The sequence below is a fragment of the Squalius cephalus genome (assembly GCF_949319135.1).
Source record: "Squalius cephalus genome assembly, chromosome: 15".
Classification (NCBI taxonomy): Eukaryota; Metazoa; Chordata; class Actinopteri; order Cypriniformes; family Leuciscidae; genus Squalius; species Squalius cephalus.
In genome coordinates, this window is record NC_137136.1 from 5,868,918 (window position 1) to 5,895,938 (window position 27,021).

Genomic DNA, 27,021 nt, shown 5'->3' on the forward strand with positions numbered 1-27,021 from the left:
CATTTTTAAATGAAATCTTTTATTGTTTAATGCACTGCCTCACACATACACTGGATTCCTTTGCGATGTGCAATATGGGACAATTACTATGAGAATGTGATGGCGAATGGCTGCGACTAGATTTGCTGAGTAGTAATCTCATGTTTAGAGTCGAGCAGAAACACTTCCACATCTGTAAGCAGAGAATCAGATGTTTGTAACTCTGAGCCGTTTCTTTATGCCATAACAGAAAGAAACATCTCGACACCCAACCTCATTCCTGTGTGTTCAGCACAGCATATAAAGGCAATAATACGACATACAAAAATAAAATCAAAGCAACCATTTGCCAGACTTCCTGCTCATACACAGATAACACAATACATTAAATCACAAAGTTACACTGCAAAAAGAAAAAAAAAAACTGGTGGGGAAAGCCACGTTAGAAAGAACAAATCATCAAAAAGAAGTGTACACCCTATACCCTGAATCCTTCGTGACCCTAGGAACCACGGGTAAACGCTAGACGGTGTTCACCGCTCCAGTCAAAAACTCACATCCACGTGGCAGTGCAACCCCCATGACTGAAGCGAAAAGACGGAAATAAAAAGTAATCCAAAAACATTGTTCTATACATTTCAATTTATGGGTTTGTTTTTGACATATATGCACATGAATGTTTGTTCTCTCTCAAAACATATACACTCATTTCATCGGCAGATATGCCTGGTTATAGCGCACCAGGGGCACTTAAACGCAGTTATTTCACCCTGTAGCTTTTAATCCTCCTGTGTCGGGGTCGAGGATGCGCCGTTTTCGTTTAAAGCCCCTGTGCATCTGACTTCTCTTTTCTCCGAACACTTCCTGCACCCTCCCTTCCTTACAAACCTCCATCTTTTGAGTATTTTTTCCCCTGGAGACACAGATACAGATAAAGTTGGAGAGAGAGAGAGTGAGAGATTGAGAGAGAGGGGGAGTGAGTGTGCGATCAGCTGAATGCCAAGCCGACCCCTTGCGTCCCACGCCGTCTCTCAGCCGATCTCTTTCCACTGCCGGTAGAATTCGGTGATGTTCTTCAGCTCCATGCCCGCCGCTGCCACCGCCTGGACAGACACCTACAGCCGGATCAATGGAAAAACTGTGTAAACACACCACTGCATCACACAAACGGACACTACGACAATAACCCCAACGGTTCTTACAGAGAAACATCTGGATGATTCTACTCGGTCTGGGTGGCATGACAGTGTTGGGGAGTAACTAAGTAAAAGACGTGATGCTACGAAATAGCGTAGCTTTCTATTTAACCCTAAAACTGGCAATGTGATCTGGGTGTAACATAGTTTTTGTCGTCTTTTTTGGGGCGTTTTTCATCAAATCCTTTTATCATTTATCACAGCCTGGTCTGTCTTGAGTATGCTGGTCACATGATTTGTTTAAAAAAATGTGTGATTAATTAGTCAGCCTGACCTAAATCTAACATGGCTGCCAGTGGTGCAGGACACTAAGTAAATATATATTAAACTTACTTTTCTTTTGAAAAAATAATACTAACACTGCTAATATTAATTATGAACATTGTCTTAAGGTGCTGAAAAAGAAAATTTATAAAAATGTTGTTCATGTTGTTATTTAGCACGTTTTGAAATATATGTTACACCCGAGTCACATTGCCACTTTTGGGTATAAAAAAGGGATTAACTTTGTATTCATTTTTGTAACAATCTTTGTATTCTGAGTTTTTTTTTTTTTTTTTTTTTTTTTTTTTTACAAATTATAAAATTTACAGGTTAAACTGATACAGCCTGTCTGTCTTGAGTATGCTGGTCACATGATTTGCTTCAAGTTATCTGTGATCAATTAGTCAGCCTGACCTAAATCCAACATTTTTTACCATTTTTTTTTTTACCATTTTTATGGTAACGCAAGGTCCGATTTCAAAACGGTTTTCACAGGCTGAATCTTGAGTTTGTAAGCTTTCCAATGATATATAATATGAGTTGAAGTATAGGATAATAATTGTTTTAAACATGCAATGGCAGTTACAGTTATAGATTTGGTCCTTTTTTTATACCCTAAACAGGCAATGTGATCTGGGAGTCACAACTCATAAAATCCAAAATACATAACATTTTTCAAAAATTCTTTTGGATATGATTTACTTAAGTCCAGATGATATAAAAAAATGACATGAAATTATTTGTTGCTTATTTTCTACTCTTGCCTGTTTAAGGGTTAAGAGATTAGAGAATACTAAGATGTTTGTACTAAGAATACAACATGTAAAATTCTAGAAATTCGGACAAAATGTTTATTTAATTTGAATAAAAAAAAAAAAACTGGTTTGAATGAATGATTCAATGACTCGCTTATAAAGACTTGTTTCATTACCGGATGAATCAGCATTTTAAATGGATCTCTTGAATGAATGATTCGACGACAAATACATTTTTTAACAGGCGCTTGTCGTCACCTACTGGTACAATCTTCATTTGAAGCATCAAGTTACTTTCAAAAGGTGATTTGCTCTATTTTAATCGCAACTATAAACTTTTATCCCAGTGCTTCTGTGATTATTTGAATTCCTGTATCACAGAAATAATGACACTAAAAAAGACTGTTAGTGAAGCTCTTTCACATATAAACATGACAACTGCTCTCTCTAGCTCAGCGGCAGCAGCAAAGCAGATTGATATGTTTCATGTGATCGTACTTGTCAAAGGTTTAATAGACACAGGCGAAATATTGTCATTTAGGAATAATATCACTAAATGGGTGTTTGAATCGACTTCGCGATCTTTAAATGATTAATCGTGCACCTCTAATACAATCTAATACTGTTATAAAGTTTTGGTTAAACTGCCAACCAATACCACACTATAAAAGCCTATTTGGAGTCTTCTAATGGACAACTGACCTTCATGGGAGCTGATCTTTCAGTCAGCTCCTCCAATGAGTGTCCTGTCAAAATGGTCACCATGCCAGCGGTGTCTTCATCTCCACTGCTCTGAGATCCCGTCAGCTGACGACAGCTGTCCACCATCTTATACAGGTGCCTGCCAACAGAACAATCAATGCAGCGATGCTGTCTGCAAAAAACCCTACAGGGCTTCACAACTGAATTTAACATCACTTCGCTCTGAAACAAGAAGTGAAGATGCCGGGGCTTACCAGGCCTCTATGTCCTGTCGTTTTAATTTGTCCCTCTCAAAGCTTCTTCCTGACTCTTTTTGACAGCGGATGTACCTGTTGCATAGTAAGTAAGAATAAATGCTCAGCATCGACTGAGCTCTACAGGTCTGCAGTCTGGAACAAACAGAGCTACAATCCTCAAGATGTACCTGTTCCCTTTCCGAAACTCTGTCTCAAGGAACCGGATGCCATCTCTCGCTCCGGAGTTCTCTTTCTTCAGCATATCCAGACCATCAATCACTGCAAGAGATCAGAAATCTCAGTCAGGCAATTTGCAAAAACATATTGACTGATCATTCCTGACGGTTAACACCTTCTGTGCAAAATGCCCATTTAAGATTACTTTTCATTACATATGAGGTGCCAAACTGGAGAAGTCTCGATCTTAAATCATTCAAAGTGTAGTCATTTAAAACAAAAACAAAAAAAACCTAGTGTAAAAACTGTTAGGCAATTCAAAATATTTGCACATAAAATCAGAAGGCTGCCATTCAGATGCCAAGGCTCCCACTCTTTTTTACCAATAAATTTCCTTTTACATGTCATTATCCGTTTCTAGGCTGAATAAGAATTGTTTAAAATCATTTTGAGTCACACTGACATGCTAATGAATCATTCAGAATGATTTCATAAAACACTTCGAATTACTCAAAAGAATGTTTTGCCCATATCAGGCTTCACTATGGTTTACAAACTAGTTTGTGCAGTCATTTTAGCAATGTATATTGTTACAGAATTTTTATTAATAAACATGAATAAGCTTTATATTTTCTTATTTCAGATTTTTGTATTTTTAGTACTTCATCAAACTTATTTTAGTTGGTTCTAAAAGCAACAAAGTTTAATAATTTTTCCAATTAGAAAATCATTTAAAATATCATCTTTTTTCCTGAGTAAACGATGGATTCTAACTTCCGTTTGCACGCTTTCCTGTTCCGCTCTCCATAGGAAACCATTGTTAAAACAGGCTAAAAAAAGAGTGACTGAATTAAACAGAAACTTTTTGAACATTACTAAAAATGAGTGAAGGGTTAAGCTGTGCTATTGTTGGCTGCCACAACAACATCAATAAACTGAAGAGATTCCTGGAAAGTACCGGATTGTTCCGAATATAAGATGACCCTGAACATAAGACAACCGCCCCACACACACACACACACAAACACACACGCGCGCACACACACACGCGCACCCTCCTTTTCAAGATGTACCTTTTTGAATACCAAATCTTTATTGCTTTAGAAAATGCTTTATTTGAAAATATTTTTTTCATATTGAAATTTTTAATTTTTGTATTTAAAGTAGGCCTATGGTAAATACTGGTAAATCATCTGATCCAGGGGATATGAAAAGACAGCAGTTTCTCCCTAAAGTGTCAAAGGGCAAGCGCTAATCCATTACGCTGCATTAAAGCGGCCGCTTCAAGGATATTGACAGGCAAGTGCATCAGTATGTAGCCGAAATAAGAAACGAGGTCCTCGCTGGTGCGCATGTTCAGCTCTTTGGTGATCTCCAGTGCCTTCAGATGGATGCCGGCTCTGGTTATGGGCAGCCCCTCATTTCATTTTTCTTTTTGTTGGCATTTTTAAGACTGTCTTTTTGGGTTTGCCATCTTCTAACATTACACTCTGACACACCGTATTTCTTGGCTGCTTAATGAGAGTTGTTTGATAACTCCGCTGCATTTATCAGTTCTGGGGGAAACACTAGTTTTACTCATATTTGGTGCTCCCTATTGTTGCGGGTGTATTATTGACATGTAAACGTTCAGACAAAGAATATAAGACGACCCCATTTTTTCAGATGTATTTCTAAGAAAAAAAAACATTTTCTTATATTCTGAACAATACGGTAAGTGTTTTGAGCACCAGCAAATCTGAAAAGAATGTCCGTATACGGCGCCATGTGCCTTGGATTTAATGCCAAAAACTGAAAAGAGAAAATATGCAGCTTTTAAAAGGGTGATTCACCCAAAAACAAAAATTGTCATTTACTCACCCTCAAGTTGTTCCAAATCTGTATGAGTTTCTTTCTTCTGCTGAACACAAAAAAAGATATTTTGAAGAAAGTTGGTAACCAGACAGTTGACGGTAGCCATTGACTTTCATAGTAGGAAAAAAAAAATACTATGGAAGTCAGTGGCTACTATCAACTGTCTGGTTACCAACTTTCTTCAAAATATCTTCTTTTGTGTTCAACAGAAGAAAGAATATGTGCACTGTTCTCATTTTGAGGGCAAAACCCCCCAAACTTCACCTGATCGGGAGCTGGATGAAGCATATGAGCACCCATCTGTTTTCAATGTAGCTAACTTCGGGCATCTACGCACTTATTAAACTTTGACGGGTGAGGCACTGACAAAAGATGGTCAATGCAACATTGTAAAGTGATGGCACTATGGAGCCATGTGCTTTTTGAAACAATTTTAACAGCTTTAACGTTACATTTTCAGCTCTGAAAATATACTAATTGGACTAGAAACACCGGAGACCGGAAATGTAAAGGATATTTACGCCATGAGTCAGGCGAGACTTCTGCATTCAGGAAAAAGATGGATAAATATTTTATTTTAGCTTTATTAAAATGACTGAAAATGATTTCTAACAGTTTTAGTTAATGGAGTAATTAGATATATTCATTTCCGTGACATTTCCAGGCTATGTCCAGATTTCCCACATCTGGAAACTCTCATTTGGAGATGGGAGGAGACTCGTGGACTGACCTGTGCGAGGGATGATGATGATGAAGCAGCCGCTGGCAGCCAGCTGTCTGAGCAGTCCCAGGTGCTGGCAGAGAACAGCGGTATCTGGCACCAGATAAGGAGACATGGAGGACTGGGCTTTGGGCTGCTGCAGACTGCCCTCCAGCTGAGAGACCTCCAACTGCAGAGAGAGAGAGACAAGGAAATGGTTCATTACTGCTTCAATTAATTGAGTACATTTGGATAAATACTGTGAAGACGACGTGCATTAATGAAAGTTAAAAATAAACCCAACAGCTGGTCTGACCTGTAGGCGCAGCTGGGCCATATCTCTCATGAGCCGGTTTCTGCGAGCTTCCTCCTCCGCCTGTGGATGAGATGAGGCAAGGTCAACATCACCTCTGTGTAACCTCAAAATATTACTCAGATTTTACCTTTAGTAAACACAAGGTGTGAATAAGCAGCTAAATATATTTTTACCCTTAAAGAGGAAGAGAAAAAAAAAAACACGCCAGAGCAGTATACAGTAAATAGACAGGAAAACACAAACGCAAAAACAGTGGTGATTTGGGCATGATTCTTTATTATTATTTTTTAAAGAATAACTTTAAAGAGCACTTAAAGAGTTTAATGGTTAAACCACAGATAAATGTAACCTTACAATTCTGGGAAGTAAAATACAAAAAGGGCACCTTGCAGTTTATTTCACACATTTCAACTCTAAGGTAATATTGTAAGAGTGAGGGAAAATATAAGGACAGAGAGATATGTATTAAATATAAACTAAAAGCATTGGATCTTTTGTAAATTTTAAGATGGCTTTGGAGATTAGATTTATTTGCATAACATGCCCTTATTGTGCCAATGAAGTTTAGTCTTGCTCCTGCTTCAGATTTATATGTTATACCATGAATATTTCTTGTGTACACTACCATTCAAAACACTTGACACTGACAGCAGAGGTTGATCCTTAAAAAGGGAAATTTTTACAGTCAATATTATTGTCTGTGACCATAAATGTCTTACAGACCGAAATATCTATTATGAAAAATGCAGGATCAATAATATGGGCCAAAATGAACGGATAAACTACTGCTGCTATCCAACAACATTTTAAAACCCTCCATATATTCCGTGTTCATCTTTGGATCTGTGACATTTTATAGATTCAACCACTGAATTTTGAAAAGGCTTCATGATTCATGTTTACAAATTCCCATGATTCCACTAACCTTACCTCAATGTCATGTGATGGTTTCAGAGAGGAACTAAGATTATCTGACACGTAGTGTTAATTTCGTCAGCTATTTTTTTATTTAGTCTTAGTCCTGTGTCAACTGTTCCTTGAGTTTATTTTTTTTCGTATTTAGTCAACGTTATGTTTTTGTTTAGTCAAGTTTTAGCCGACTAAATGTCTGGCCATTTTAGTCAGTGAAAAGTAGTGCTGCATAATGGTTAAATTGATAATCATGATTATTTTACTGAAAACTATAATCTCAAATTTTTTTGTCATTTAAGAAATGTATTTTTAAATTTCATCAGAATTATTGCACTCTTTCACATAAGCACAAATCAACAGAATGTCAACTCATATGCATGGTTTGCCAGATTGCAAAGATTAAAGCTACACTGTGTAACTTTCTTAGTTGATTCTTAGCAAAAAACACTTAGTTCTTTCAAAAATATATGTGCTCATTAATGTATATTTACTTCTTTCAAGTAATAAAGTATTCTCTTAAGTTTATAATCTGCCATTGAAAGTACATACGGGTGAGGGGTTCGTATGCCGGTTGCCCCTCCATCTTGAAACTACATTAGCCAAAGAGGGACATGCCTGTAAATTCAAGCTTCGCCTTTTGCGTTTTTCACTCAGTGACACCTGACGAATGCGAGGGGGAGATTACTCGCGAGCTCGCGAGTGCCGGCAGATTTGAAAGATAGTGTGGTGTGTGTGTGTGTGTGTGCGTACTCACATTTGAAAGAGAGAATTAAAACGTCAACGCGACAGACAAATCAGCAAGACCATAGTCAATATTGGAGTAACTTTTCCCAGATGGAAAGAGCTCATGAGGAGAAAAGATTTTAAAACGGACGCCGAGGTTGCCTGCTTTCTTCTCGACAGGTAATTCAGCCTGTTGTAATTCATTTGTGTAAATTCGAAGTTTTATAGTTGCTTGTCTAACCATAGCATGGTTGTGCATAACGCCAGATCGACCTCTAGTATAACTTCATCCTCGCGTCAATGGTGAATAGGGCTGGGCAAAAAAATCGATTTTTCGATTAATCGTTTTTTAAAATGTGGTCGATTCAAAATCGATTCTCAAACGCCACGAATCGATTTTTTCCCATATTTATTTATCTATTACCCAAAAGCCAGTATTAGTTTTCCTCCACTGTTCATAGGCTTGCAAACTCCATTTTATAGCTAATGCTGTGAGATTTTATGTTTGTTTTATCTTAATCATAAAATAACCTCAACTAGTGCTGCACAATTAATCATATCGCAATCGCGATGTCAAGCCTACGCAATGACGTGAATGTCCTGTGACACAGAAAGACTCGAGCTGATATCGTGCGTGCGCACAAGACAGCCCAGAATACAGTTCTCTTTCGTGCTTGAACGAACAATAACACACACAATTATGCCAAAATGTCTTTTTGTCGAGTATCTTCATAACATAAGAGCAGTCTTATGATGAACGTGAATGATGAGGCGCGTGTGAGATCCGCGTCTCTGTTAGCAGCGGTTGGTCTCTTAAAGGGACAGTACACAGTAGCCACTAATTATCTCTGTCATTAAAGTTAATCAAAGAACAAAGGGAACAGATAAAAACACTCACTGCTCTTGACTAAATAACTTTTGTAACTTTAATAAGGATTAGTCTATATATACTTTAGAATTAATGCATATATACTTTAGAATTAATGCATCGCAGACTGTTTGATAACTTTATTCAATTTCTGTAGGCCTATATGTCCTACCTAGACAGATAAAATATATGCAAGTTTTTTTTTATGGGTTTATATGAGGATTTTTAACCTGTTTGATCAAGGCATGCGACTGTTCTGACTTGTCCAATTTTCAGCATAAATTTTTCATCTTGCATCAAAACCCTGTCTATTTATTGTATGTTTAATATACAGGTTGGTAGCTCTTAATTTCTTTTTATTAATTAACCACTTCCAAACTTATGTTCACTTTACTTTCTTTTTTTTTTTTTTTTTTTTTTATAAATATAGGATTTGTATTAAATATATAGGCTATTCATTGAGTGGAATCGAAATCGAATTTAGAATCAAAATCGAATCGAGAATCGAAATCGAAAATCGAATCGAGAATCGAAATCGAATCGAATCGAGAGCTTGAGAATCGAAATCGAATCGAATTGAGAGCTTGAGAATCGAAATCGAATCGATTTGTAAAATCTGAATCGATACCCAGCCCTAATGGTGAAAAAGTATTGTTTACCTTGTAACATAAATCTGTGCTGCGACAGATCACAGGTAATGAATAGTTTTAAAGGTGCAATTTTTTAAGCTATATAAAAAAAGGACACTGTAAATTTTAGTTATTTTTAATTGCTTTTACTTTGTACACATTGTAACATTAGCCTAATCTGATTATGCTGGGATAGCCGATTCCAAGGGTGACGTTTACCTCCTGACATCTGTCCTGTAGTTTTATTCATTTTAGACGTATTGTTTATTATTGTCATGGACGAAGTGATAACTGGAAGCCATGTTAATCTTGGAATAATACGGCCACCGTAGGAGTTAAAACGCTCTCGGAATTGAGAGGAACAGAAACTAATATTCACTGGGTAGTCATATACAATTTCACCGCTAGATGGGGGTAAAAATCACACAGTGTAGCTTTAAGTAAAACACCTGACAGAAAATGTATCCTTTTAAGAAGAAAGTTCTGATTGGGGGATTTAAGTTCGTGATCAGTAGCGGCTCGTGACCATAAATTTAGGTAGGGCAGTTTATTAGGGTCTTAGCGCTTGTTTATGATAAACATTTTTTGTAAGCTTTATATTCTAATCGCTGAACACACGCAAAACACATTTGGCAGAGGTTGCGTTATTCAGCCTGAGGGTGGTTGATTGAGTAATATTGATTGACAGGCTTTAAAGTATGCATGACACATGCATAGATTTGCCTTAAAGGGGTCATATGATGCGTTTACATATTTTCCTTTTTCTTTATTGTGTTATGTAGCTGTTTGTGCGCGTATAAGATCTGCTAAGTTACAAAGCTCAAAGTCTCCTATAAAAAATAATTATTCTATTTAAAAGAGAAGGCAGATTCAGACCTAGCTAAAACACCTAGATCGAGTTCTCCCTCGCAGACCTACGTCACTGTGGAAATATCTGCATAATGCCACCCAAATGCGTACGCATAAGAAAGAAGGCGTGACTTCAGTGGTCAGTAGTGTTGTCGCCACCATGCTGTGGAGATGCTGAGTGTTTCTATGTGAAAGCAAAAGCAGCACTTTATTCGGCCTTCCGACAGTGGAGGCAATTAGGAATCAGTTATTATTATAGAATAAGGAATCAAGATTTATTTACAACACTGTTCCAGAACAGTACAACCCAAACGTTCATGTGTGTGAAGCGCATTTCACGGAGGACAGTGTCCTGAATCTGGGAGAGTACAAGGCCGGCTGTGCACTAAGGCTATTTTCTAAAAAATAAGGCAATTTTAAATTTGCTAGGGTAATCTGGCGCTTCTGAATCAGAGCCTGTAAGTATGCTTTATAATTTGTTAAAGTATTATTTGCTGACTGTTCAAGTTAAGCGCAGTGTAGAGTAACACATATTGTTTGTCATTCTTCCGATCAAACGTGCAGAGATGGATTTGTTCACAAACATAGTATCCTCTGTTCTCCACTTATAACTTCTGGTGAAAAGATGACAAACATGGATGTAGTATTCCGCTCAAGCAGAGTTGAAGTAGCCTGCGCTTTCAAACTGGTGGTGTCTGTGACGTTCAGCTGAACCGCGGCTTGTGTACTGTAAATACATACGAGTGTCAGGTTCTGAATGATTGGTTTGGTCATCTGCATTTTCAGAATCTGACTCTGGCTCGAACTGATATCATAAAACTGACAACATTATTAACTGTATTTATAATCGCTTTGGAAGCTGAAGCTTGCTATAATGGTAAGGAGGCGTTACATTTCCGACAAACGCATGAGGTGTTCGGCCAATCAGAACGCACTGGGTCAAGCTGGCCAATCAGAGAACACTACGCTTTTCAGAAGGAGGGGCTTTGTGGAAAACGCGTTTTAGAAAGACTGGGCATGAAGAGCTACAATAATGTACAGTATGTGAAAAATATTATATTTTTTTAACATTAAAGCATGTTTGCAACATTTTTTTGTCCTACCTTTGTTTCTTGAAGAACACAAACTTTCTTCTTTGTTAATGTGTAATGTGAACTGAACGTTGATCTGCATTTAAAACCCCGGTCAAAGACTCATGCGTCATCACTACGACACACCCCTTGCAGCATTGGTCCTGCCTTTTGTTCACACAGGGCGCGTTCTGGGACTGATACCAGCAATGTTATTAGGTCCCCATCCTGGGATCGATCCTGGGACAAGTTTGCGTTCACACAGAAGGCACTCTAGCAATTCTATGGAATCAACACTTTGTGTGAAAGGGGCTTTATACACACATAGCTGAAGCTGATTATTATCGTCTTGGTCTGGAGCGGGGTTTTACGCAAGCTAACGTGAAAATAATTGGGGCAGTCTGAAATCTGCGCTGCAGTTACATTGTTCACAACAGATTTACACTGGAAAATTGTGGAGCACTGTAGAGCTGGGGAGGGCTCTGAGACCGGATGTCCCGCTTAATATAATAATAGACGCCTGCTGAAGCCATACGTTAAATTTTAATATATCCTGCTCACTTTGCGACTTAAAGTAGTCTAGAAAATCAAAAAAATATTTGTTGCAGAATGCTGAACACATATACAAATTTATTAATGATTTAGCTTAAATAGAGGTCTATGTTTTGGATGAATATACAGACAAGCCACGGCTGCTCGTGACATCTGGCAACCGCAAGCATGAAAGCGCGTAGTAGAGGCTTGAACAGCAGTTTGTAATATTTTGTCTCCTCTTTTTCCCCCCCGACATAAATAGAGTTTTTGTAGTTTACTTTTTAACAAACTTTTAGTCTCATCTTTTTTCGTCAAAGATAATGCATGTTATTATAGACACAGTTATCGTTTAATGACCTTGGTGTCTTCTTGTCATTGTCTCTTCTTAATCATGGCAAAAAAAAACGTTGTTGATGAACATTTTATCGTCATAATTTTCGTTGATGAAATTAACACTACTGACACGTGACAATGACGAAAACTTCTGATGTGTTTAGATGTAGGTCCGATATCAGATGCATATTGCCAATCGGAAAATAACAGATCTCATATTTATGCTTTGCTGTTTACACAGAGAGATGACTGAAGGAACAAATAAATAAAACTGGAATTGAATTAAAGCTTGCAAACTAAAACCAACAAAAGAGTCTTCTTAAAATAATGCAGGACACTCACACTCTGAGCTGGGTTTACAGCAGGGACAGAGAGTTCACGCTGACTACAGTGGTCATGATTTAGTGGCGTCTTATGAGAGACCTGCGCTGTTGACTACAGCCTTATTCCATGAATGCCTGGCAGTCTATGACATGCTTTTCATTCGCAGACTCTGAAGGTTTTAATGAAATTGTACCAGAAAGGGCCGCCTCTTCACCGGCACAGCAAGGTGGCACTTCAAGCATCATTTGTTCTACCCGTAAGGGCTGCATGGTTGCTTGGCAACATAAGGCTCTCAAGCAAAAGCTCACAAATGTGGTGAGGTTTTATGAAAAAGCCTTGTTTTCTTTACCGCAGACATGTCTGTGTAGACCCTATCATTTAGAGACACTTTCCATGACTATTTTGGCATGTATTTAAATGCTACAGCTACTGAAATCACCAAACGAACCAATGCACCGAATACACAAAAGAAGTCACTGTTTTAAGTTACTGTTTTAAGAGAAAATAGTTTCTAGTGCAAATTGAAGCAAATCTATTATTGCTAAACTAATACTTTGGCTTATTATTTCTTCCATTACAATTAAATATCATGTCTTTTACCATGCGGAACTGGGCCTTGGCCTGCTGAATCAGATTCTCCTGCTCCGATTGGCTGATGCTGGTGAAGATGCCCGCCTCTGGGTTGAAGTGCAACACGTTGCCTTGGAGACTTGTGAGGAAGTGACCAAAGCTGCGAATGCAGCACACGCGCACCACACACTGGACAGCACAGAGAAAACAAGACATAAAGAGAGAAAGCAAAAGACCATGAATGTTAATTGCACTTATGTAATTTAATGAAATCCTCTGCACACTAATTAGCTGGAACCAGCTACTTGACTTTCCCTGAACAATACATTATGACACTCAAGTAGGGATGAGTGAGAATCCTAAGAAATGTAATGATTCCAACTGTTTTAATAGTACTTTTGAAAGCACTAAATAATTCATCCCAATATATATATATATATATATATATATAATTATTTGGTGCTTTCAAATGTACTACTAACACATTTGGAATAATTACATTTGTTAACAATGTTGGAAACAGTTGTGTTGCTTAATATTTTATTTATAACCTGTGATACTTTTTTCATGATTCTTTGATGAATAAGAAGTTAAAAAAGAACAGCATTTATTTAAAATATAAATATTTTGTAACAATATACACTACCGTTAAAAAGTTTGAGTTCAGTAATATGTTTGCTAAATAAGTCTCTTATGCTCACCAAGGCTGTATTTATGTGTACAAATTAAAGTCTTAACATTTTAAAGGGATAGTTCGGCCAAAAATGATATTAAACCCATGATTTACTCACCCTCAAGCCGTTCGAGATGCATATGTCAATCATTTTTCAGACGAACACATTTTCAGTTATTTTAGAAAATGTCTTAGATCTTTCAGTGGTTATAATGTCAAGTTATGGGGTCCACCTCCTTCAAGTCCCAAAAATGTGCATGCATCAAAAATAAAAAGTACTTTCACAAAAGTAATCCATCCGGCTCCAGGGAGATAAACGAAGGTCTTCTGAGGGTAATCCGTGCGGTTTTGTCGTAAAAATATACATATTTAAAACTTTATAAACGAAAATAACTGGCTTCCGACAACGGTCAAAGCGCGTTCACGGGAGATGGATGCTGGCGTATGACGTAGGACGTAGCGTAGTAAGCGTCGTGACGTAGAATGAAGTATAGCTAAATCAAACGCTACGAAAATGTGTTCGTCTGAAAAAAGATTGACATATGCATCTCGAACGGCTTGAGGGTGAGTAAATCATGGGTTTAATATCATTTTTGCCCGAACTATCCCTTTAAATACTAGGCTTCTTTAAGATTCAAATGTTTTTAAAGTAAAACAAAGGTAAAAATCTAGTATTCTTAAAAAAAAAAAACGTAACCTGGTAGCATTGGTAACCTGTAAAACCAGTTTTCCACAGTTTTACTAAATGAACACAAGGAAAAATTTATATCCTAAATGAAATATGATTTGAATATATGAAGAATGCAATTGACGACACAAACAAATTGTAAAAATAATTCCAAATAAAGAGGTAAGTGTGATGTTACCTCATCCAGAGGGGTAAGTGGGGGTCTCTGGTTAGTGAAGTCCAAGCGTCGATGGGCTACGCTGAGGGCAGGAAGGTGGCGGAGGGCCAGATCCTCGGGCAACAGCAGTGTCTGGACCAAACCAGGCTGCTCACACTCATTCAGAAGTTCTGCTACATCCTTATTCAGACCTAAATCTGCATCAGAACGAGAGGAAAAGATTGCGTTATGAGGGAAATTAAAGGATATGTTTACTTTAATACAAAAAATAATAATAATAATAACGACTTCTCTCACCAGTTTCTAATATCTTGCTGCCCTCAGGAAGTAGATTAAGCAGCACTGAGAGTCTGTTCCACAAGCTCTGAGAACTCTGTTTGAGAAAAAAGACCAACATGTATACAAAAGTGTAGCGAAACAACAACACCAACAAAAAAACGATTGTGCGGTTTTCTCAAGAAAAATGCAGAATTTTCAGATGTACCTGAGCGCACATGAGGATGATATCAGTGTTCGTCCTCAGCCAATCCAAAAAGACCTTCACCACCTGGATGAGACCCTGATTGGTCAGAATCTCCAGTCGCTCAGAAAGGGTTTTCTCACTGGGAAGCGACTGGTTGCTGTGAACACTGCCCTCAGAATCAGAGTCAGGATCTGTAAACAGCAAATCAAATAATCTTAGTTTTTATAAGTAAGGCTAAATCTGCACTTCCTTAAGAAAATAACAGTGCTTTAAAGACGGGGTAAAAATATAGCGTTAAAGGGGCTTTATGCATAATTTACTTTTTTACTGACAATGTGTGAATAATAGCTTGTAACAAAACTTAAAAAAACGAGACTTTCCCAACTTCCTAGGTTGTCTATGAAAGCCTGTAGACTGAATGGACCTGAAGGACTTTGGTTATATGTAAAAGAGTTTCAAACTTCAAATTTCTTAACAAGTAATACTACTACTTTACAAAAGTTTGGTGTCAGTAAGATTTTTTAAAGTAAATAGTTTCATAATATTACAAAATATTTCTTAAAAAAAAAAAAAAAGCTGTTCTTTTCAACTTTCTATTTATCAAAGAATCCTGATCGTTTCCATAAAAATATTAGGCAGTGCAACTTTTTCCAACATTGATTATAAAAATAAATAGTATAGTATATGATATTAATCTTAATAATAAAAAAAATTCTTAAGCACCAATTCAGCATACTAGAATGATTTCTGAAGGATAATACGACACTTAAAACAGAAAAGTTATTTTAAAATGTAATAATATTTCACAATATTAACATTTTTACTGTATCTTTAATCAAATAAATGCAAATAAATTTTGGTGAGAATAAGAAACTTCTTACCAAGCTCAAAAGTGTAATGTATATAAAAAAGCATGTATAGACTAAGTTAAATTAATTGCAGAAAACTAAAATGACTTCTCTGTATGCAATATACCTTTGTCGTTGGTTCCATTAGCGATCTCTGGACTCGTGTGCTTCGGTGTTTCTCCAGTAGGAGGTGTGGGTTCTTGTATTGGGGCGGGGTTTGAGTCTGGGGTGGGGTTAGTGGCAGCGGCAGGGCGGAGCAGAACATTGCTAAAGGTGGGGGCGAGCCGGAAGCAGCGTTTCGCCTGGAAGAGCTGAGAGGACATGGCCTGCAGGTTACTGCTGATGCTGGCATCATTAGACACTAAAGGGCCGTTGGTTACTGGAGGGGTCGAGTTTTCCTCTCTAGATGGTTGCGGCTGCTCGTTTTCCTCTTGTTGCGGTTGTTGTGGCGCATTCTCTGCATCCTCCATGTCTTCCAGGTCCGAACGAGATTCCTGACTGTTCATGTCGGAATCCGTCTCGACGTCAAAAGCAGTGCCGCCCTCCTCCTCCTCTGAACCACTTTCGAAGCTGCCATCCTCTGCCAGTGGTCCCTTCCGCCCTTCCCTTCCTAAAGAGTTTATCTGGACCCTAGTGGCTCCCAGACCGTCGACCGGACCACCGCCTTCCTCGTCCTCTTCTTCGTCACTCTCAAATCCCTCGCTCAGGTCGCTCTCGTCCTCCTTGTGAGCACAGCGTCTGCGGCGAAGCATGGAGAGTCGTGAGAACTTCCGCTTCTGTTTTTGCTTCTCCTCAGCTGATCTCTTCTTCTCCAGGCTTTTCTTCATCCCCACTGTACTTCCGTTCCCCTTAGTCACATCTTCCTCATTCTCCTTGTCCTCCTCTTCATCATCCTCCTCTTCCAGGGAGCCGTTCTGCAGGGTCTTCTCCTCTGAGAGAGCAGCACCACTGTGATCTCTGGCTTCAGCATCATCTACGAACAAATGCATCACATTGGGAAGGTTAGTTTTAAGTTTGAACAATCACATAGCAGGAAAACAAAGACAAAAGCTTTTCCAAATCCTAGAGAGCTGCCTAACTAGACAGCATTTTAAGGTATCATAGGTGCTTTATTACAAAAAATAGATGCCAACATTATGGTGCTTTCTAAGATACCTACTTCTCACTAAAATCTAAGGCAGCACTGCATATTTTCTTCTGGCAGATTACGAAAGTACCTTACAATCAGAAAGACAAAAGCACATAGAAGCAAAGAAGTACCCATACCAGTGTTATCAGTGCGCAGGGGTGGGACGTCACTCTCTCCCTCCTCCAGTTCAGCTTGCAGTCGAATGTTGACATGATTGACCAAATGGGAGAACAGAGCCAATGTGAAAGCGATGGAGGCGCTGTACTGCTTTGAAGCTAGAATTAAATTACAGTTGACAGATGAGTTTGTACTTCATTTGCGAGAAAATTAAAAGAACAACTGTGGTTGTAATGCTTCCAACGGTGCCCTAACAGCCATTAAATCATGGATGGATGGATGGAAATCACAATTCTACAATTCCCTGATCATTTTTCATGACCAAAGAAACCTGAAATGTTATATATTATATAAAACCGAAAATATAAAAACTAAAATCGAACTCAAAATATTAATAAATATTATAAAAGTATATAAATAGCACCTATGTAAAAATATAAATATGCAGACATGACAGTTGACAACAGGGAAAAAAATATCTCATGGCATGTGGTGACTGGTTTGGGCAAAAAGTTATTATGGCTTTTTACAATGTTGTATCTGGTAAAGCTGCAGTAATACCAGGAAATTGTGCTTTTTGCATGATGTATCAGAATAGGCCTGAAGCAACACACATCTGCCATTTCACTGAATAAAAATAAATAGTTTGAAGCCAGCACTATTTTTAGGTTGGTGAAGCAGTATCTGTCTGCTTATTGAATGCAAATTAATGACAAAATGACATGGCGTAAAACGAGCAGCAGATGTTGAACATCATGATCAATCCTTTCAGTCCCTACTTACCCCCTCTCTTCAGGCTGTGCACCACCATAAGGCAAGTCACCACCATCTTGAATATGAGGCTGTCAGGAAGCACAGAACAGAGCGAGTCGTGCTCTTCCTCCTCCTCGCTGGCTGACTGGCTGCCGTGAGCAGGAAGGGGCAGGTAGAACAGCACCAGGTTAAAGTCTTCCAGCACGGACTGGCACAGTGACGTCAGCTCCGTCTCCATCAGACTGAAGAGGTGACAGGTTATTAGTAAACTTGATCTCAAATTCAATCTTGTACCTTTCAGGGGAGGGATAGGGATTTTACATCATTAAACGGGTTGATGCTCTCACCTGTTCTTGGGCTGCAACAGGCTCTGCAAATACATGAAGCTCACCAGCAGTCTTTTGATGTCTTTTGACCTGAAGCGAGAATAACCAAATTAATGTGACTGCTGCTTGCCAATACTAGTCTCCACCATGAGGCTACGTCGAACATTTTGTGTGGTTTCCAGAGGCCTATTGCATGAAGCCAGGTTCAGTTGCTACCCAGGAGTGCGTTTCCCAAAAGCATCGTTAGCCAATTATGGTTGCAAGTTCCGTCGTTATCAGCAAAGTTCAACAAATCTGTGTTTCCCGAAACCATAGTTCCAACGAACAGTCGCATACAGCATCGCTGCTCAAGCTGTGGTTAGAAGCATAGTTTCTTGTTTGCATAACGTGGACTTAATACATCCTTATCTTGAGCAAACTAAGCAAGCTGCCATTCAGTACAATCTAGATCTTCTATTTCGAATATATACCAATGCCATTAATGTCTTTTAGTTTGTCAAGAGATTTATAGCATCCTTTTTGAAAAGTGTGCATGTGCGTACATGCTGTAGATCGTAAGAACGTCCTTCTGATTCAATCTGGAAATAAAGCAAAATAACTGAGAAAAATTAGAATTAGTCTGCCATGTCTGTAATTTATTGCAAAAATCTAGCATTTTTTAGTTCTCAAATTGATTCATTAAAATAAGTTATTACTCCCAACACCTGCATGACATCATTAACCAATGTGGTCGAAAGACAAATTTGCGACAATATGGTTTCGAGAAACAGTCGTGACAAGTTTGTTGATTTCTTCACCGATGCATCGCACTAAGGTAGTTCAGCAGCGAGTTACACCGTTGTACGGGAAACGCACCCCAGGTAAGTTTGAGATTTGTTTTTAGCGGTGTTCATTGCCATGCTAACTTATGCTACACAGCTAACGTGCTCCGGAGGGTTAAAGATCGCAAGCCAAAACTGGACCAATCAGCTGTGAGCAAAGTGACATATATCTGATGCATTAAAGCCACTCCCCCTGTATTTTTTGCTTCAAATTAAAGCAGTTCATAGTGATTTTTTTTTTGTTGACAAAATTGCCCTTTTGCCACTGATAAATACTAATATTTTATATTATATGAATTATAATTATTTATAATTCATTTATTAAAATAAGTATTATATGAATTGACAATTAATATTGAACGTTGCATTTAAATTAATATACATATACACATGTAAATAAAAGCTTTAATATATAATGCTTTTAAAATGACTAAGCTAACTTGTTTTCTTTTGAGCACTTCAAATTATTATTTAATTTAATTATTATTTAATTTAATTATTATTTAAAATTCAGCTGATTCACTTGCATTGATATAGTCAGACATTTCTCATATTTTTACTGCAGCAGCAGTGTTTATTCATGTAAAGCCATTTAAATGCATTTCAATTCATGATATTTTTCATAAATGGGCAATTCCGTGCAAAACTGTCACATCCATAACACCAACACAATGCCATGGTATTGTGTTGGCGTTATGGATGTGACATTTTTGCGTGGAATTGCCCAAATAACTCTTAATCTTCAGCAGAGAAGTGAATTGCACAGCTCTCTTGCGAGAAGTGAATTAAATTGACACTCCCCATGTTCCATGTGATTGGCTGTACGTGTCACACTTTCAGGTTAATCACAAACTCTGGATCAAACCTGAGTTGACAGAGAACGTTTATACTGAGCCCGCTGAACCAGGATGGATTTGTATGGTTTAGTCAACTCTAAACCTACTCTGAAACTCAGGGTTTGTTCAGCTAGCTTCACGCAACAGGCCACAGGTCATTGCTTAGAGCTTTATAGAGCATTGTTAGGTGGTTGTTTACTGATCTCACCCCCAAGTCTCTATTCTGGCATATAGATATGGATCAGAGGTGTTTTACAGAAACTTTAAATCTTAATTCATTCATTCATTTACTAAAATAATGCACAGTGTTACAAGCAGCTTTGTCATAATTACAGCAGAAACACCGGTAGAAATATTATAGCATATATGAGGGGCCTTTGAATATTGTGTTGAACAATGGGAGGCAAGTCAAAATGTTTGAGAACCACTGATTTATGTTACAGGAACACACTGAACACAATGGACACATTTTCAGAAACATTCCTTCATCCTGTCTTTTATATGTACACAAAAGAGAGGGAACACACCTCTGGCGTGATGGTGAAAGTTTCTTCATCTCTTGTTTCTTCACCTGGTGGTACATCTTGGCTGCCTTGTCAAACAGACGTTTTAAATTCCCATAAGCGCCATCGAAGGGTGTCTCTGACTGAATGCTGTTCAACAGGAAAAACCAGTTTGTCAAGTTCATGCAGGGTTATCAGATTCTTGGAACGCTAATCATATTAAACAACAATTTAAAAGGAATGTAACAGTCCTTCACATCCCTCTTTATTATTACTGTGCTGTTGCTGCTATATACATTTAATGTCATGTTTTACTTTATATGCGTTAAGATGATTCAGTTCTCAGAAGCCTTACCAGCGCAAGTAGTAGTAAGTAGCCTCCACATTATAAAATTTACTTCCAGCAAGCGTACCCAACTGATTAAACGGCATGCCTGTAAAAGACAACAATTGCATTTCCCCAATGCAATAATGTGAAATTCAAATAAAATGAAATAATAACAATGAATACCATTAAATGTGAATTAAAATTCACTGTTTAACAGAGAAAATCATAAAAAGCATGCTCTCCTGTGCCAGGAAAATGTGTTGTTGAGAGGACTCGCTCACCGGCGTGAGGTGCGACAGACAGGGCCTGGTGATAAAAGCGCTCCGCCAGCTGCTCTGCTTCCACTCCAGCCAGTTCGTTTTGGTACCGCGCTTCATAAACATCAAACGTGAACATGAGATCGCACTGCAAGACACAGCTTTCCAAGGCTGATTTGAAGAAATATCAAGTGAGAACACACTTACCAAGATCTCCCAAGTACACAAGACATCTGTGACAAGCCATCTGGGCCCACTCCATCTCTTTAGGGGTGGCTGAGACTGGTTTCTTACGACCTGTGGTCATTGAGCACAGAAAGGTTCATTCAGCAAACGCTAACACTGGGTAGTATGACAGGCTATAATGTGAGATACAATAGATTTTGCTACACAGTATTCCCAAACTTTTTGACCAATGAACTTTTCCATGACTTCAAGTGTGATGACTAAATCATATTTTTTTCATCATTCTTAAAGGGATAGTTCAGCCAAAAATGAAAATTCTGTCATCATTTACTCACCCTCAAGTTGTTCCAAACCTGTATAAATTTCTTTGTTCCCCTGAACACAGGAAGATATTTTGAAGAAAGTTTGTAACCAGGCCGCTTTGGGGCACCATTGACTTTCATAGTAGGAAAACAAATATTGGTGCCCCAGAACTGTTCAGTTTCCTGCATTCTTCAAAATATCTTCCTTTGTGTTCAACAGAACAAAGAAATTCATACAGGTTTGGAAGAACATGAGGGTGAGTAAATGATGACAGAATTTTCATTTATGGGAATTTTCAATTTCCAGCCAATTATATATTTTAAAGCTGATAACTACAGATATTCAAAATTCCATACTTTTCCAGGCACAAATTCCCAAGCCTCTCTGTAGATTTTTCAGTTCATATTGAACAAATGATTCATACAGCATATACTATTTTCAGCATTATATATGCCATATATTACAGTCATCTGTAAATACTTTTTTAATTGGTTATCTTGAAGTGATAACATGCACTTACATGATGAGAAGAAACCTAAAACGCTTTATAACCTTTACATATTCACCTCTGACACATCAGTTTGATACTGTAAATGTGGTTTGATGTTGCACGATCACCAAACAGCAAAGCACAGTCTCAGATGATCGTTTGCTCCTTTATCTATTGCTGGTTTGAATGGCACACATACATTTGTTTAATGAAGTCAAAAAAAGACTCACTTATGGTAAAGACAAACAGTTTTGAGTAATGAAAATGTACGATCATGCCATAAAAACACTCTGCTTATTTGATTATTTTTTTCATTTATATTTTATAAAACTTAATAAGGGCAATAGTCTGGAAACACAAAAAAATGTCCATACATATTCATACTTGGATATCGCTCAAATCAAATTCCATAGTTTTCCAATCTGTGTAGGAACCCTATAACTAGAATAATGTACATTCACTAAAAATCTAATTATTTTCCCGGACATATCCAGGCATGGAAATCAAAATGTTTGACTTCCCTGATATTTTCAAGTTCTCCATAATTGGGGAAAACTTTAATATATTGTTCATATTGTGGTAGACATATTTACAACATGAGGGCTAATAAATGATGACTTTGGGTTCCCAAAACTTTTGAACAGTAAATTTCCACAACTTTTTTTGTCATTACTTCATAAAGATAACACTCACAAAGAGCAATTACTAGCCAATTTAATAAAAGTACGAAGTTAAGAGAGAGAGACAGAGAAAGAGAGAGAGAGAAAAATCACATTTACTATAGAAATATTTATTATAATATGATTGTTTTTTTAAATATCACTAATATAGTAACTGTAATTAATATATATTTATTAATATATATTTACAGTTCCATATCACTTCACGTAGTTAACTGTAATAACGGAAAATAGGATACAATTCATAACAAGAAAAAGCATGCAGCCCTATGCGCTTGATCTGCAATTTTCAATGTCTAGCTTCACAATCAATGGAAACATGCAGTTTAATTTTAATAAATAAAGTATATAGTCCTAGGCTATCTATAATCAATAGAAAATTAAACTGAATACAGGCTAAATAAATGGATAGTCCTGCAGCACGGATTTTTATTGCAGATAATATATAACAAATAAATAATTATTGATAGGCCTACTTGTTAAAATGGCTTTGAGTTTCATTTATTTGGCTAGTCTACTGTCATCTGTCAATAATATAAAAAAGAATGAACAAATTAATTATAACGAATTGAATTAATAAATAAATAATAATATTGACGCACATGCTTTTCTGTCTCATTATTGCAACATCTCTCTCTAATAACTGCATTAATAACTGCATAAAGCCGGGGACACACTTTAAGGCCGGTTATGAATGTAATTTGATACGTATGACTGATCATGCCCAAACGCGTGTTCAGCGCGTTCAGTCTGTGTTCAAAGTCGGTGTTTAAAATCTGCTGCAGTCGATAAAAACAGTCAGAGAATGTGTCAGCTAGTCGTGTGTCCCAGCATTAGTCTGCTATCAGTGGCTCAAACCTCCGTTACTAACTCTAAAATGACGTTTTGGAATTAGCAACGGAGGCATGGTATTACATGCGTAAGAAATTAGTCCTACATACAAGAGCGTTTTAATGACAACAACTTTACAAACGTCTTGAAATACATAATCTGAACAATGTTTCGAGTTGTGGTAACTGTAGTATAAGCGGAATAATTGACTTCAGGCCGTTGAATTATTAGAAAAATAATAATGCACTCCGCTTTGCGTCGTGACCGCATTACCACCTCGGGTGTGCATTATTTTTCTAATAATTCAACAGGCTTTTCGTCAATTATTCCTTACATATATATATATATATATATATATATATATATATATATATATATATATATATATATATATATATATATATATATATATATATATATTTTTTTTTTTTAGTATTATTATTATAATATTTAAAAATATTTTAGACTTATTTTACATTTGTAATTCCTTGATATTCCCCAGTTTTCCATGACTGTGAGAACGCTGCCTTTAATATGCGTCTGGAAACATGTCTCACCGATGAGTGGGTCGGTGACGTGTGTCCAGTCGATGCAGTCCTGTAACTCCAGCTGATAGTGTGACTGGATATAGAGCAGCAGGTGTTGAAAAAAGCCCACCCCAGCGATCAGATGAGTCCTGTAGGCACACTCCAGAGCACTGCGGCTGTGAATATGCTGTAAACACAGTCAGGATTTCAGCCTGATGGCCAATACAACAGCCAAAAAAAAAGAGAAAAAAAAGTACATGTGCAGTGTTACATGACAGTACCTTCTTATTGGTCTTGATGACCTGAATGACCTCATAGTAGACTTTCCTCCAAAGAAGCTCTTCTGCCTTGCGTCCATAGTCCACAGGATGCAGGAACATCAGCTTTACACAAAGTTCCCGCAATCTGATTAAAAAAATAAATAGAATAAAAATAAAATTATATATATATATAAAATAATATATATATAACAAAAAAAGCCCAGTAAAGTAAGTATATGGGAATGTTGATGAGTTATTAAGAGCTAATGTAACTGCATCCTAACCAGGTGACAAGCAATAAAAGCTCTCTTCCATGTAAACACAACCTTATCTAACCGATTATACTGCACTGTGCCTGGTTGGGTTGCAGAGAGAGTAAACTGGTGCTTACTTGTTCCTCAAGCTGATATTCTCAGGTTTGAAGACCTCCCTATACGACGACTTGCCGCTGATTATAATATCCAACTTGTGCACCGTTTCCACCACAGCCCTTCATGAAAACAGACCAGAAATGATGAACACTGTTATATACACCACAAACTCACAATATAATAAATCCCATTCAACACTTTCACAATAATAATAATAATAAAAATCACAATTATTGATTTATGATTTAGTTAAATCTATGGGGTTGAAATTCAAACAAATCAGTAATGGTTTGCATTATATGGAATAATTTTCCACAAGTTTTTTCTTTCACAAAGACGCATTATAGCAATATAACTGTTGCTTTACAAACAATATTTTTGACAATAAAAATGTATTAGAAAAAAAAAAAACTTCACTAATCATATTGTGAATGTAACTTATCATCAGAGCTATGTTTTTGATTTATTTTTTAATGGTTAATGTGTAAACACGGGCATTTGAGCTAGAGCTTAAAGATTAATTTCAGCTGCTCCTAACCATAAAAAGCCTACAGTATCATATATGATCATCTTTCTAAGAGGTTTTATTGGGAGATATAGAGTGACAAGACAGATTTTACATGCATTTTTATAAGAAGTCTGTTATATATATATATATATATATATATATATATATATATATATATATATATATATATATATATATATAAAGTCATGTATTTACATAAAAAGCTTTCAGAATTTCATCTTTGGCCATTTAAAAAATAAAACCTGTAATAAACTGTTTCAATTAAAAAAGGGCTTTACAGGGTTAACAATCATTGCATAGTGCAGATGCTATAAATATTCTATCTTCAATTCTCATATAATTCAGGCCTATTATTTTAATTACCCATATCTGTTATTTTATAGGAAATAAAAAAGAGTATCTGTGGACATAAATCATAAAGTAAATTTAGATTTAATAGCTATAATTTCATGCCACACATGCCAAATAATATAAGATTTCCAGATGAGACATAATGGACTGAAAATGACTATACTCAGGCCTCTGTATTCAAGTGTCAAGTGTCTCATTTAGCATTTTAGCATTATCAATATATTTTCAAACACTTCTGAACAAAAAAAACATCAAATCCATAAAGAATTACTGAGATTTCCTGACAGAACCGGCCTGCTGTCAACGCTCTTACCTGTACAGCCGTTTAATATGAAGCACTTTGGCCTCTGGCTCGCTGTCCTGACCCGGTCCGCTCATCCTAGCAGTGATAGTGCGGCTGTTGGGGTCTGTTTTCGTGGATCTTGTACTGGTTCTGGTTCGTTCAGCTCTAGTTTAGCGCGCGGCTAACGTTAGCAGGCTAGCTAACTCACCTATTTCCCTCAAATTACAACTTAAAAACAAACGCTGTCGTTCCTGACCTCCACCGTCACCGGCCGCGATACCCATCCGTTCGGAAGCCGGTGTGTGTGCTGGTGTCGGTTCGGGTCAGCTGTCACATTTTGAAGGGGTTGTGTTTGTGTTGTTGTTGCTCATCATTTCGAGTGTCGCTTCGCGAGCGGCCATTTTTTCCCCCTCCCACCGCACACAGTTCAGCGACCGCTACAAGTATCGCGATAGTTGCAAATAGCGCTCGGCTCTGCAGGCGAGATGATCAGCCACGGTTCCTAACAATGACCATTAGTAGGCCTACTCAGAAATGTATTATGATAGCCAGAATTCCTGCCAAACTACTATAGTACAGTTATTATTTATACTGTAAAATTATAATAACAGGGATTTTCTTCAAACTCTAAGAAGCTTGCAGAATTATTTTTATGTCGTTAACATATTTTAATAACACTATTTATTTATTTTTAGCAATTAATTCATTGGTATTTTGTCAGAAATATGTTCTGTACTTTGTTTCTTTGCATCTTTTCTCACTGTCTAAATCAGTTGATCACCCAGAGATAAATCACCATGTATTCCATATTTGTATAACATTTTTACAATTTACAATAGCCTAAATAATGGATTTGTGCAAAGGTACACTGTAATTAAATAAGATTTGTATGAATGGAAAGTGAAAGTCACACTCTAAAAAGTAATTCAGGAGACCTGTTACGACAACTCTGTAAGTTAAAAAATCTAATTTAGGCTATTGTTTTAATTAAACCTTTTAAGTTGCAAACATTATTTTGTAGAGTTCTGTTGACATAATAATGTTGATCATTACAATAACTTAATGTCGTCTGTAATTTACACTAAAATTTCTGTTAATTGGCTTTTTTTTTTTTTGATAACTTCAGAAATTAGGCAGTGAATTTCTAGTTCCCATGCTTTGCATATGACTGATAAGGAGAATAAAGGTTGTAATGAAGTGTTAATTTGTGTGAAGGGAAAGTCCTGTTAGTGTTTAATGCTGTTATGTTTGACATTTAAGAGTTTCTGTAATGTTGAAGTTTTGTGGTTACCATTGTGCTGAAGAGTAGATACATGAAGC

The 27,021-nt window shown here is 37.1% G+C and overlaps 1 protein-coding gene across 1 annotated transcript; it reads right to left on the minus strand.

The window, feature by feature from the left end:
- On the minus strand, positions 1-26,142 carry smg5 (SMG5 nonsense mediated mRNA decay factor). The gene is made up of 22 exons (XM_079894875.1): positions 25,732-26,142; positions 24,559-24,657; positions 24,189-24,312; positions 23,938-24,094; positions 21,098-21,187; positions 20,915-21,004; positions 20,661-20,739; positions 20,330-20,455; positions 18,167-18,235; positions 17,850-18,061; positions 17,087-17,224; positions 15,948-16,793; positions 14,994-15,163; positions 14,807-14,882; positions 14,531-14,706; positions 13,022-13,180; positions 6,180-6,239; positions 5,894-6,053; positions 3,321-3,411; positions 3,151-3,225; positions 2,897-3,035; positions 1-1,094 (listed from the first exon to the last, which is right to left on the minus strand). Exons 1-22 carry the CDS (start codon positions 25,794-25,796, stop codon positions 1,011-1,013), a joined length of 3,285 nt encoding a protein of 1,094 aa, XP_079751001.1. The 5' UTR covers positions 25,797-26,142; the 3' UTR covers positions 1-1,010.
- Positions 26,143-27,021: the final 879 nt, after the last annotated feature.